Here is a 13,579-nt window from a genome sequence, read left to right as displayed (position 1 = left end):
GATGGACACCATTTCACACATGTTGCCACAAATCATTGCTGGAGGAATTAAGTACATACTATTACTCCACTGGGAGAAGACTCTTGGAAGATTGTACCTGGTTTCTGTCAGACTTTGCCCCCTGTGCCTCTTCCCTTGGTTGATTTTGCTTTGTATCTTCCACTGTAAAAAATCTTAGCTGTGAGTGTGACTAATATGTTGAGTACTGTGAGTCCTTTCAGTGACTCGTTGAATCCTGGAGGTGGTCTTGAGGACCCCTGAGAGTTTCTCTATCTATGTAAACAATAATACCACTTACCTCATAGGGGTTGTTGGGAAGATCAGATTTTAAAAAAAGTAAAGACATTGTGTACACTGTAAAGACCTGCATAAACATTCCTATATTTAGAATTTTCAAAGGTATGTATTTAATAGCAACTTCAGTTCTGCATTCACTTAAGAAACACATTCTAGAAACTGAAGTTTGGTATTTCCAAGACTGGGAAAACCCGAAAAACAGATCCCTTTCTTTTCTCATAAACAAAAAAGATGAAAGGCAACTAGTTGAATGATTGGTTGGTAGCCAAGAAGATTATATGCAGACTCTAGACTAGTACTAAAATGACACAAAGAGGCAGAGGCAGGTTAGGTGGGGCTGTAACAGAGAAGCTTTCTAAATAGGCAAGAACTGTTCTCCATGAGATATACTGAGCCACTACAGTATAACCAGTGAAAATCAATCTCATTGCTTTATAGTTACCCTGCAAATTTAAACTGGCAATAACATATGTGTGTGTATGTAATACACTTATAGAAGTAACACATGAAAAAACTCTTGTAAAAAATAATCCAGATAATACATATAAATGGCAAGCTCCCTTAAATGCCTCCCCATGCCAAAATTCCAGTCCCTTCTCCAAAAGTAACCACTATTATCAGCTTGGGCTAGAACTTCCAGACATTATTTTTTCAGAAATTTACATATTCTAGATATTTGCACATATATGTGTACACTATATTGTGACAAATGTCTAGAATATATAATATGCAAATAAAAATAATATATAATATAGATATATATACATATACATACATACATGAAGATTATTCTGTAACTTCTTTTTTTAAACTTGGTTTTGTAGATTTATTTATATCAGTGCATAAGGATCTATCTCATTCTTTTTTCTTGCCATAATGAAATATTCTTGTACATGCCTTTTATGCATATGTGCAAGGCTTTTCTAGGGTAGAGACAAGTAAATTACATGGTTGAGGGGAAATCTTTTCAATTTTAATAGATGCTGGCAAATTGTTCTCTGAAGTGGCTATTCCAATTTACACTCTTACTAGCTATCTAGGAGAGCACGTTTTCCTGCACCTCTATCAACATTTTATATTACCACACTTTAAAATTTTTACCAATTGGATGGTGAAAATATTATCTCTTCACTATATACGCTGTGTTCAGGTGATAATTGTCTAACTGACTCTACAAGGGGTATTACTGAAATATTTAAGTCCTGGGCTCCTATAAGTTATGGTAATCTTCATAAATTAGAACCCTATGTTCTCAAATTTTTCTACAGTAGTTCTTCACAGTGCAGGAAAAATACTGTTTAGAAGAAAAACTATCTTTATTTCCTGTTAAAAGAGAGTCATGAGTGATTCATATGTGATTAAAAGGTACTGTTTACATTAAGAATTTAATTCCTCTTAAGTTTAAGGTTTGGGAGTTCAAGTATATTTGATCTAAGGGAAAAAGGAGAGGATATCTTACTACAGCTCTAGCTCTAGCTCATTACTAGCACCTATTCATAGGGTTAGAAGTGCACCCGGGGGAACATAAGTCCTGTGTTTCTAGGCAAGAGTACAAGAGAGGAATAATTTCTCAGCTTGATCATTAATCCTTTGTTTACCCTGGGAAGGCCAAAATATATTCAACCTAAAAAAAAGCTGCATTTTATGTCCTGTTAACATGGAAGACTGAGCTACATATTTAACTTGCTCCCTCCTAAAATCCCACTAAAATGGCCCAAGCTAAGGATATACATATAAATCAGCAAAGATGAAGAGAGCAGCCAAGAGATATAAACATCTTTTGGAGTAGGAAAATAGGTGGGTAAGTGGTAACTGACTTAGAAGAGTAGAAAAAAAAAGTGCTAAAATATGACTCCTATAGGACAAATGCCAGGAGGAGACAAGCCAGTTCCTACCACAGGATCACAGAGAAGAGCAGAGGTTTCCTCTCTGGAGTGGCTGGACATATAGACAGCAAACATAGTAGAAGGCAGGGATAAAGTATCACACTCCTGAAAGAGGATTAAATAAAAGTCTGTATATGACTGGAGTTCCCACCAACTCCCTTATTTTCTCTGGATTACCAGATATAAGGCATACCACCACTCTGCCTACACAACTTCAGGCAGGAGAGTGAAATATTTCTTTGGTGGAAACTGACTAGCCCAAGAGAAACCCATGCATACAGAACTTTCTATTGACTTCTAGTGCTACACTGTTAAATATGAAAGGAGAGCCAAAGATCACTGGAAATTGGAGGAAAGCTTCTTATATGAAAGAAAGACTAAAACAAAAGCACTAAAGAAAGGACTTTGGAGGAAACAGAAGCAAGGCAGGAAAGAAGAAAAACTTGATAAAATTTAATTTCTATACTTAGAGATGAACACTGCATCTATGAGAAAAACAGTAGAAAAAAGAACAGAGGATTAAAAAAATCTTAGAAATTAATAGGCAAATTAAAAAAAATCACCACAAGGAGTGGAAGGAAATCTACCAGTGTGTGGAATAAAAAGACAAAGAAATAGAAAATAGGAGGGAGGAGATAAAAAAAAGCAGAGGCTAAATCTAAGAGATTAAATATCTGCCTAAGAGGAGTACAGGAAAAGAGAGACAGAGAAAATGGAGAAGGGGCATTATTAAAGAAATAATATAAGAAAACTTTTCATTAAAGGAGAATACAAATTTCTAGATGGAAAGGACCTACCAAATACTAAGCACAAGTGAGAAAAGACGCATACCAAGGCACATCACTGTGAAATTAAATAACACTTGGGGGCAAAGAAAAGCTCTTGAAAGTTTCTAGAGAAAACATAAAGGTCAAATAAAAAGAATCAGGAATTATAACAGACTTCTCAACAGCACCACTGCAAATAGAAGACAATAGAGCAAAGCCTTCAAAATTCTGAAGATAAATGATTTCTACTATACAATTCTACAACCCAGCCAAACTAATAAGTATAACAACAACAATAAGCTATTTTCAAATTTACAGTTGTTTAAAACATTTTCCTCTCATGTACATTTTCTTAGAAAGCTATTGGGATTATACTCCATCAACAGAAAGGAATATTCCAAGAACAAGAAAGATATGGAAGCTGTTTCAATACATAGATGAGAAATGAAGCTGACTCCCAGGATGATGGTCCCTGGTTGACAGCTGGGCAGCAGGACTAGAAAAAGCAAACAAGGACAAAAAATTCCAGGAGGGCTGTTTTCAAGAAAGAAATGGATCGATAAATTACCAAATTACCATAATGGATTGATATTTTTTACCATATTAAGAGGAATTTTATAATTCTGCTAAGAAGTTTAGAGATGATTATGGACAAGTACATTGAAGACTAAGTAAATGAAAAAGGGAGATTACTAACTCCAGAAATACAAAAAGCTATACGAAAAAGAAAATAGAATCATATTATAATGTGTGACTCAGCTGTACTGACGTAATTTACATAATCATAAAACTTTAAACACTAAATATTCATTTAATAAAAAATTATAGTCATTTTGAAAGACAGAGATAAAACAGTGTACATGGGTGGCTGTAAAACAGCCAGCCATATTCTCATCTCCCACAGTGAGAAATCAGCTGATAATGTCTAACATTTTTAAATTAACATAATTATACTACCACTCTTATCTAGAAATATGGAGGCAAATGTCAGAAGAAACAGCTTACAGAACTTAAAGTATAAGCTTAGGGAAAAGGGGAGAAGGTGGTAGGGCAGAAGATTGCATTTACTGTCTTCAGTATTGTACTATTACTATTTGACTTTTAAAAATGATATACATATATTTGTTCAACAAATAAAAATCAAGTTTTAAAAAAGTTAAACAAGACTGTGATAACAAAAAGGAAATAAAACCTCTATTGGCAACTTGGTTATTAGTGCTTTGGAAGCAACCTCCATCCTAAGGGAAAAAGTGGTGAAAATTATTTAGGAGATATACTTCTTGTTTTCACTTTGAAAATTTAGGGGAGCTGGTGGTAGAAATGCATGAGTACTACAGGGATTTTTCAATACCAGCATATAGGACTTTGGGAGTAGGATATAGCCAGATGGGAAAACAATCCACCCTTCCCCCTACCAGCCCTGCTAACTAACATTCCTTTGTGGATGGGAAACACTGAGCTACAAGGGAAAATAAGGTCTGGAGCAAGGTAACCTTGTGGTAACCTGAAAGCTAAAGGCTTGTCTTTAAGTAAGCAAAGAGATCTGATTATTAATTAGCAGGGGCCACTTAGAACTACCACTAGAAAAACAGTTTAGCCATTTGCCAAGTCATGTGATATCCACCACAAGTCTCTTCATAATTCACCTTATAACCCAGACCATCTAAGAGATGTAGCTTCCTCAGAATTCCAGCATAATTATTAGTACAAAACTTCTCCACAAATAGGGACATTTATTATAACATTATCAAACTGTTTATTAAATACTTGTTGCATGAAGTAAGGTATTAGATTAAATGAAAAAAAATTACAGGTTCCCTATCCGGAATGTATCCTTTTTTTAAACCAACAGTACAACTCCAGTTGTACTATTCCCATTGAGCTGTCTTGTTACCATCAAAAGCTGCATGCCTGTTTTCTTTCCATACAATTAAAGAGAGATGGTAGATAGGAATGAATGCTACACTAGCAAATATTTTACCTGGTACTGGAACTGAATGGGCTGCAGTTGGCTGTCATTCTGAGTCATCTTCCTCGCCAGGGCCTCTTTCAGAGCAAGGGCTTTATTCAACTCAACCAGTTCCTTAGACATCTGAGCTTGACGTAGAGCATGCTGAGTGGTGAAAGCATCAGAAGACCTGCTGGTTTCTGGACTGGTTTCCACTTGCTGGAAAAGATCAGTATAATGACTTGGAGTTCCTAAGGCACTGTTTCATCAAGTCTCATAGCCACTTCTCCATTATGAGTATCTCTGCCCTTTTATTTATTTAATTGAAGTATAGTTGATGTACACTATTGTATTGGTTTCAGTGTAAAACATAGTGATTCAGCAGTCATACACATTATGAAATGTTCACAATTAAGTGTAATTACCAGGTATCACCACACAAAGATATTATAATATTGTTGATTATATTCCCTATACTGTACTTTTCATCCCTGTTATTTATTTCTTTCATAATGGGCAGTTTATACTTCTCTATCCCCTTCTCCTATTTTGCCCCTCCCCCACTGCCCCTCCCTTCCCCTATGGTAACCACCAGTTTATTCTCTGTTTAAAAGTCTATTTGTTTTGTTTTCTCATTTGTTGTATTTTTTTAGATTCTGCATATAAATGAAATCATATGGTATTTGTCTTTCTCTGTCTAACTTATTTCACTTCTTTTAAACTAGCTTCACATACATTTGCTTTAAACATATGAAATAAATCAAGTCAGTCTGTTTCCCTGCTCTCACAAGCTACTTATTTCTTATAAGGAATAAACTGCCTCTTTTAGAGTGAAGTAAACTTCTGCTCTTTCCTTTATTGATTTGGCCAACATTTCTTACTTTTACCTCATTCTAAGGGGTCCTCAGAGGAGAGTGAGCTCAGGAAATGGCACATTTGGAAGGGTAGATATGGAGAAGAGCCTTCATTCATTCTCACAGAGCTGACCTCTGGCACATGATTTAGCCCCTATTTTTCTTCTTTCAGAACATGAAAAATACTGATATACATTTGTTTTAGGTGGAAAGGCTGTCTCAAGCAAACCATTACCCAGCGTTTCATTCTGACTTGGCTCCACAGCCTTTAGCCAACATCTAATACATCTTATCTATTCTCGTACCATGAACACTCAAAACACTTGCCTTGGTTCTTTTAGCCCATAACCATCTCATCCATAGACAAGTATGCTGAGAAAAAAATTTCTCTTCCATTTCTCCTCTAATGCTTTTTCAACTTTGCCATAATTTCCTTATTTGTTCCCTTCCTCATTTTAACTTGCTAGACAGTTGATGCAGAATGCTAGCATTTAACAAGAAATCAGTAAGCCAGACTGCAAATATAGAAGTGACATCCCTGAGAAGCCTTGATGTGCATTACCAGTTACACTGTTAGAAACAGAGTCTATCCAAGTTAGGGAGTTTACAAAGCTGAGATTCATACTCAAGATTGGATTTTGAAGGCATTTCATGCAGGATGATAGCAATCAGGGATTCTCTTCCTCACCTGTGTGATAAATTATAGGAAATGGCACAGTTAAAAACCTCTGGTTCTACACAAATGGTTATTACTTACAGTTTCTGGTTCCACTGAAGTATCAATGTCTGTGGCCATGCAAGCAACAGTTTCATCCTGTAATGACAAATGATGTTTCAGTTTAGCAGAAAGATTCTGAAGTGAAGCTTACTAGTGGATTTTATATTGGTTATTTAATTTTTTTCAAGTATATATAGAGACCATTTAAGGTATTGGACCCATTTTGTACTCACATATACTGCAACAGCCACACGTTTCCATTTCTCAAGAGTCTGTCTTCTTTATAAAGGTCAACTGTATAGTCTTTATAAAAAACAGGGTCATGTGCAACTGCCATATTTATTGCATCTTTCCTGTTCTGCCAGAGATCACTGGGCCAGAGTGAAACACTTAGTCATTCTAACAGGCTAAAGTTTAACCCACTTTATAGACTCTACCCTTTCTTTTTTAATGTTTTTACCACTGTGTCTATCTCTATAATGTACAGATAGGTCTAACTGGTTCTCATGGACTTACCACTATAAGAGCAGACACATGAAATAAAGGCAACGCAGCAGTAAAGTGAATAGAATGAAGGGCTATTTTTGATTTTTATTTTACAGTTGGTCAAGGTAGCAAGAACCTACTCTAAGGAAATAAATGCCACAGGTAGAAACCCCAGAAAAATGTGCTTATGAAGTCAGAAAAATATACTGCAGCCTCTGCCCTTCATTTGCATAAGAACTGATCACATACAGCTACTCCACCCAGGTAGTGGTTACTTGAAGGAAAAGGGTAAAGCACTGATTCTCTCTCAGAGAAGGGCAAATTCCCTTTTTGGGCATTGGAACACCACCTAGCAGGGAAACCTAAAACTACTTATTAGGACTATTGTTTGTAGGCTATCATACGAGCAAGCTCTGTTCACCCCACTGGAATTTAGGCTTTATTTGGCATTGCAACATACGGATTGCCACTTTTGTTTAAGTGATTCTGCAAAGCCTGGGAAGAAAGGATTATTTCCAGGAAGTCATGTGCTTAAGAAGGTCATAGGTGACAGAGCTATTGGCTCAGTAGCAAGGAAAGAATTTAGGGTTAGCACATTGGAGTCGCTGCACCAGCCCAGTGAAACATTACATAGTTGTTGAAACTTGAATCTCAGTAGCCTTAAGGTAAGGAGTGAAGAGGCCTTTAGTAAGTGCTGTTTGTAAACCATTTCCCATATTCTGCCCAGAAATTCCCAAGCAGTGAGACTCCTAAAGAATTCAAAGGAAGCTCCGGTGTTCCTAGATCCTTTCTCATCATGCTTTGCAGTACTGATGATTCTCCAAGGACAGGACATATTAAAACCTTCTTAAAAAAAGAACACTTCAATATATTATGAGTTAACGGTTACCCTTTCTTCTCTCCAGTGTTTTATGTTTCAGTAAAAGGACTATTGTAGATTGGCTTTTGAAGACTTTTCTCATAACTCCCAGAGGGTCAGGATCAAAGTCAATGGGTTAATCCTCAAGGAAGACATGTTAACCATGCAGTTACCTTTTGGATTTTGGCCCAGTGAAATTTCACAATGTTAAGGCTTAAGCTTTGGTGACATGTTCCACATGAACATGGTAGGATTCTGCCTTCATAATCCTAAATGTAAATATATAACAAAAGGATTTATTTTAAGCTAACAGCCTCTTTCTCCCACATTCTAAGGCTACAACTGAGAAGCTCTTGTACAAGTTAAAAGGCATAATTTGCTGAAGGTGATGGTCAGGGAAACAAGGCTGGGGTGTACTGAGCTACATTAACCAGCATTGACCTTCAAAATGAAGTTTGTGCTTGTAGGCTGTAGACAATACATTTACAGGGCATGCAAAATGCTTTTTATGGAACTGATCTTGGAGGAGGCGGTAAAAACAAAAACACCTGATTTTGTGGGAACTGAAAGGATTGCATGAATGTCCTCACAGGTAACTGCAACATGGGGGTTTACTTGAATTGTATTTTAAAAGAAGAAATGGTACAGTTTAGTGCTTAAAGCCCTAGGAGGAAGATTCAGGAACAATGGTTGCCTTCATAACTGAAAAGGCAGTGTTCATCCATCACTTAAAATACAAATAGTATTAATCCAGAATGAAAGGCACAAGCACTTACATTTAAAACATTTTGCTTTCACTGTAGTGAGTCTTAAAAGCCACAGGACACACTGTTGTGTATTTCCAAAAAATATGTAGTTGGGAGGGTCTCCAAACAATAGACACAGAGAACTGATTCAAGAGTCCAGCAGGAGCCCTGAGTTAAAGGGTTTACTATGCTTAATCATGGCAGTGGATAGAAGCCAGGAACTTTATAAGCTTGTGGCAATCTTTAGCAAACTCTTGTTGCATATGCCAAGTGAATTTTAGTGGCAGACACAGCCCTATTTTATTAACTTGGGTCCATTTGTTTCCTTCTTCATCTTTCCCATGTGACTCAAAACCCCAGAAATGAGGTGTTGTGAAATCTTCTAACATCAGTGTGGTGGCCATGAGCAATGGTGCCCCAGATAAAACTTTTCTAATCTCACAGGCTTTTGCTCCAGTACAGTTCTGGAGCCTAGATTATCTTAATTCTGAGGCAGCTCACAAAAGGTTTTCATAAACCAAATGTTTTAGCTATAGTTAAGTGGAATTATAGATGGTGAAATTTAACCTTCTGATAGCCATTCTCTGGCATGCACTCTATACCTAATCCACTTTGAAGTTTTTACCATGTTCTAAACTTTCCTACCTCTTTACTTTTGCATATACCTTTTTCTCTGTATAGATTGCCCTTTCCTCTTTGTCTGTGTGGCAAATTCCTATTCATTTTTTAGGACCCAGTCAGTTTCTTCTGTGCTATGACTTCTAGGCAGTTTATCATCCCTTCCTTTGTGCTCCCACTGCAATTTGCTTATATTGCTAATGTTAAGAGGATTAAAACAGACATGAGAGAGGGTTCCTCGTTTTCCTTACTTCCTTTGCCTTTCTCCCTTTTTTGCCACCTCTCCCACCTGTGAACCTGGCCAACTGACAAACTACAAGGCTTGCAAGGACAACTCTTGAAAATAATTGGACAGTTATCAGGATGCGATTATACCAATGTTCTTGAGTAAGAGGCATGAAAACTGGAACAGCCTCCAACCAAAAGTTCTACAGCAACACAGCAATTAACAACAAAAACTGCTACCTGATCCAAACCACAAGGATATAACACTCCTCTCTTCTTGGCCTATAAAAGACCAATACTGTTTTGAGTTGGGGAGTTACCTGGAGTCTTCAAGTGCTCTCTGAGTGCAGCAGTTAAATAATGCCTTTAACCTCTATTTGAGTCACTTAAATCATTTCCTTTTGATATTAATGCAGTACTTAGCAAGGTTACATAGCTAATGAGTGGCAGAACTGGCTTCAAACCAGGGCCTGTCTGGCTCTGGAGCCCAGGTTTTCAATTACTGTGGCCTGTTTGTTAGATAAATAAACTGCCCTCTTGGACTGCTTGTGATAGTTTTATACAATACTACTTATTCTAAAACACTGCTTTCTAGTCTTTTGAGAGCTTTCTTATTTAATTTCTTGGAACTGGCCATCCCAACCCTTCCCCCCAAAAAATACTGTATGGTATTTTTTTCCACTGATTCTAAGAGTAAAAGGTAGGTGTATATGATTTTGTGATACCCTTTGGACAACTCTAGAAAACACTGGGTAAGACCTGGGATGGAGAATCACTGTTCTGGTAAAATTAAAACCTCTGCCCAAGAGCTAGGAATTATCATCAGGCGTTTACATACACAGTACTGCTGCAGAATAATAAACAAGAGGGTATAGGTGGAATAAAACCAAGCATATCCTTTAACAACCATGACTTCTTAACATAATATGATGTCAATTTTGTAAAAAAGTAGATATGCCTAAGGAATAAGATAAAGAAGTAATACCAAAATAAAAAGAGATTTTAGGATGGTGGGATTATAAGAATTTTTCTTCTGGGGAAATCAACAAAAAACCACCCCCTCCTAAAACCCACCCAAGACTACTATGATAGTTCTAAAAATAAATTAAAATGGTGAACTTATAGCAGCATGAGCTTTCAAACTAATTTATTACTGGTTATAAAAGAGAGCTATGGTTGCTCTAAGCTACCTGTTAGAACCCAGCTAATTTAAAGTAAAGATATGGTACAAGGCCTCTTATTAAGTTAGCTTGCACTGAGAAGATAACAAATCAATGACTGCTGCTCATGCTACCTAGGCTATTTGGCCCTGCTATGTTGTTGCTTCCAGTGTTTGATTAGAACACTGAAATATTAATGTGCCATTGCATATGTAACCTATGAGTGTTCTGATTTAACAAATTCAATATTCAGATCATATTCAATGACCCCTGACCTCTGTCCTCAAGTAACTCATAATCCAGTTGTTTCAGCAAAAGGCACACAGTTAGACATGTTTACATGTATCAAGAGGAACAAATGAAAGCAGTATGTCTATTTACCCTGTCCCTACTTGGCTTACCGATAGTTGGGTAATCACTTGCTGCAGATTATGAATTATCTCTACATTATCTTTTAATTCCTGGTCTTCCAAAGTCTCAACTAGCTTTTGAAGATCCACTTTGCAGCTGAAAATTCAAACAAGGGAAGCCAGGGGTTAATCATACTGCAAAGGCCAGAGGTGATATAGGTCACTACCAAACATCTGGTAGGAAACTTACGCTGCATGTTGCCTGAGCTCTTCTAGCTTGGCGTTCATTTTTTCATTTGCTTGTTCTGTCTGAAACAAAGACCCAGGAGATCATCAGTGGCAGTGCCTGACAGCCTTACCTAATTACGTCCTCTCTCTTACCCCCGTGGATTAAAATCTAGGTAGAGAGGCTGCCTCCTTTGCTGTAATAAAGGATTTAGCAGGCTTTGGTTATTTAGTGAGAAATGTGTTTTTTTTAACAGTCATGGAAATTAGCCCTTCAGTCAACATGAGCTACTAAAAATAACACCCAACCAGCTGGGTGTTATGCTTGCCATGAAGCTCAAACTATGGCATGGAGTGTGAAGCCTTCATTCCATACAGAACTTTGCAACTGGGGAAAAAAAGCAATACTTCCTGGCATGCTACTCCCTGCTGTTTGCAAAAAAAACACTTACTTTAAACTGCCTCCTACACTACACTGTGTTCTAGCCCCAGCATAAGGGCATTTAAAACATAAAAGGGCCTTGGTACTGAATATGAACAGAGATTTTTTTTCAAGTTACATTATTTGATATGGTAGGCTAGTTTTAGCAAAAGAAAGCAAGAAAAAAGCGGGAGGCCTAAGAATGATGGCAGAGAAGAAATGGAAGAGGTGATCGAAATTTTTCATTTTATTTCAGTCACACTATCTGTAACATGCTAGATGCTGCAACAGATTTGGGGAGGATAGTTTATATAGGACAAAAGTGTTGTGCTTGTTATGAAGTTCTGACAGGACATTAAACAATAAGCCTATCAGGTAGCCATTATAACAACCTTGTAAAGATCAGATGAGTATGTGGCTAGAATAACAAGTACTGTCTGTTATGTCAGCCAGACTCACGGGAAACACAGCTTCTAGAGTGACTTCAAAGGCATAAAATCCAACAGTGTAGACAAAACTGTATATAAAAAAATCCCCTAGATCCCATTTTCATCCTTCCATAGTAATGGACAATACAATGGATGTAGGATTTGGCCCCCTTTAAAGAAATCTTTAAGCAGGTTACCCTTCCTTGACTGGAGAGCACACTGATGCGTGAAGGTGTGTAAATTACAGATGTTCAATTACATTTTGGTGGAAATTCATTTTCGCCTTTGGCAATAGCTGTGCTATCAAAGACTGAGTTGTATTTAGACTAGTAGAAAAATGTTAGTAACACAGCCAGAACTCACTGATCCAGGAGGTTACTACCCTACAGGTAGTAGGATACAGAACTGATATACTCAGTTACGTAGTGACCACTATTTGGAAATTAACTATATGTAAAAGGAATTAAAATTAATTTCCCAGCTGTTCCATCTCACCATGGTAACTGTTAGGATGGGTTGTGAAATGTGACATTAGGGGAAGGGAGACAGAGAAGAACTAAGATCTTAGTGAGGGGACAGCCACTTGGGATTATGGATAGAGACTAGGCAGGACTTAAGGTGACAGAGGGACCTGGTTCTTTCCTCTCTGGTATTTTAGAACAAATCTATTTTAAGATGGGATTCACGTAGATTCTTTGTGGTGGATGTATAGGTGATTATTGTACAATTTTTTTTAACATTTTTGTATGTCTGGTGATAAGTCCATGTATTTAAACCAGGAGGGGCTCTGTGGAAGATATGGTAATACCTACCCATTTTTTTCCACATAACTTGTCTCTTCTAATGAGAAGCATGTTAAATATTTCAGAAACATAAGCTAGTAACTGCCTAGACTGCTAGCAATTTAGCTTTGGGGCCTCACCAAAATGATCCTTTCCAACATCTGGGCAGTCTGACCAGCTGCCTCACTTAGACCACGACTTAATTTTTCATTCTCTTCTAACAGGGACTGATTCTTCTCCATTAGGGACTGTAGATTTTCTGATGGCTCCACACTAAAACAAGAAAGCAACATATTAGAAAAACACGAAAGATAACACCTATATCAAAGGTGGATGAATATATCCCATAGTCCTTTTGGGAGGGTTGGTTTAAAATTACTCCCCCTATAAAGTCTGGTAAAAGTGTGCCCACTCCAATTTATTCTCCCAGTCAGTATATAGTATATTGGATGAATAAAAAGGTATGCCTGAAATACTTAAATGGTTTGGAGGAAGGTAATAATTCAGAGTCAGATGTGGTTGCAACAGGAATGACTAACCTCTAGCCTTGGCTCTTGGTTTATGATCTTTCTATTTGTGCCATACAGTGAAGAAGTGAAGGCTAACTATAGCTAAGATACATGTTCTTTCCCTCTTCTTTCCACTCTCAATTCCTCATTAGAGATTAGGGAAGTAGAGAAGGAAGAGCTATGGAGGAGGTAGAAGTGACATGGCTCAGGGTCAAAATTTAACCTCATCAATATAAGTCAGTAACCTATTTACTGTAAAATTTAGGGAAATGGCATTTAAGAAGTCAGAAAGTTGAAATG

At 37.2% G+C, this 13,579-nt stretch overlaps 1 protein-coding gene across 4 annotated transcripts in view; it reads right to left on the bottom strand.

Annotated features, from left to right (window-relative positions):
- Positions 1–13,579, bottom strand: part of KIF4A (kinesin family member 4A) — a 129,311-nt gene that overhangs the window by 33,790 nt on the left and 81,942 nt on the right. For all 4 annotated transcript variants that reach the window (XM_036907302.2, XM_036907301.2, XM_036907303.2 and 1 more), the window contains 5 exons: positions 12,911–13,043; positions 11,165–11,223; positions 10,966–11,071; positions 6,510–6,566; positions 4,932–5,117 (listed from right to left, as the gene is read on the bottom strand). In XM_036907302.2, the coding sequence (XP_036763197.2) occupies positions 4,932–5,117; positions 6,510–6,566; positions 10,966–11,071; positions 11,165–11,223; positions 12,911–13,043 (541 nt within the window). The remainder of the gene's footprint in view (positions 1–4,931; positions 5,118–6,509; positions 6,567–10,965; positions 11,072–11,164; positions 11,224–12,910; positions 13,044–13,579) is intronic.

Source organism: Manis pentadactyla, chromosome X, assembly GCF_030020395.1.
Source record: "Manis pentadactyla isolate mManPen7 chromosome X, mManPen7.hap1, whole genome shotgun sequence".
Taxonomy (NCBI): domain Eukaryota; kingdom Metazoa; phylum Chordata; class Mammalia; order Pholidota; family Manidae; genus Manis; species Manis pentadactyla.
The sequence above is the reverse complement of the archived record's forward strand: the minus strand, read 5'-3'. Positions and strand labels throughout refer to the sequence as shown.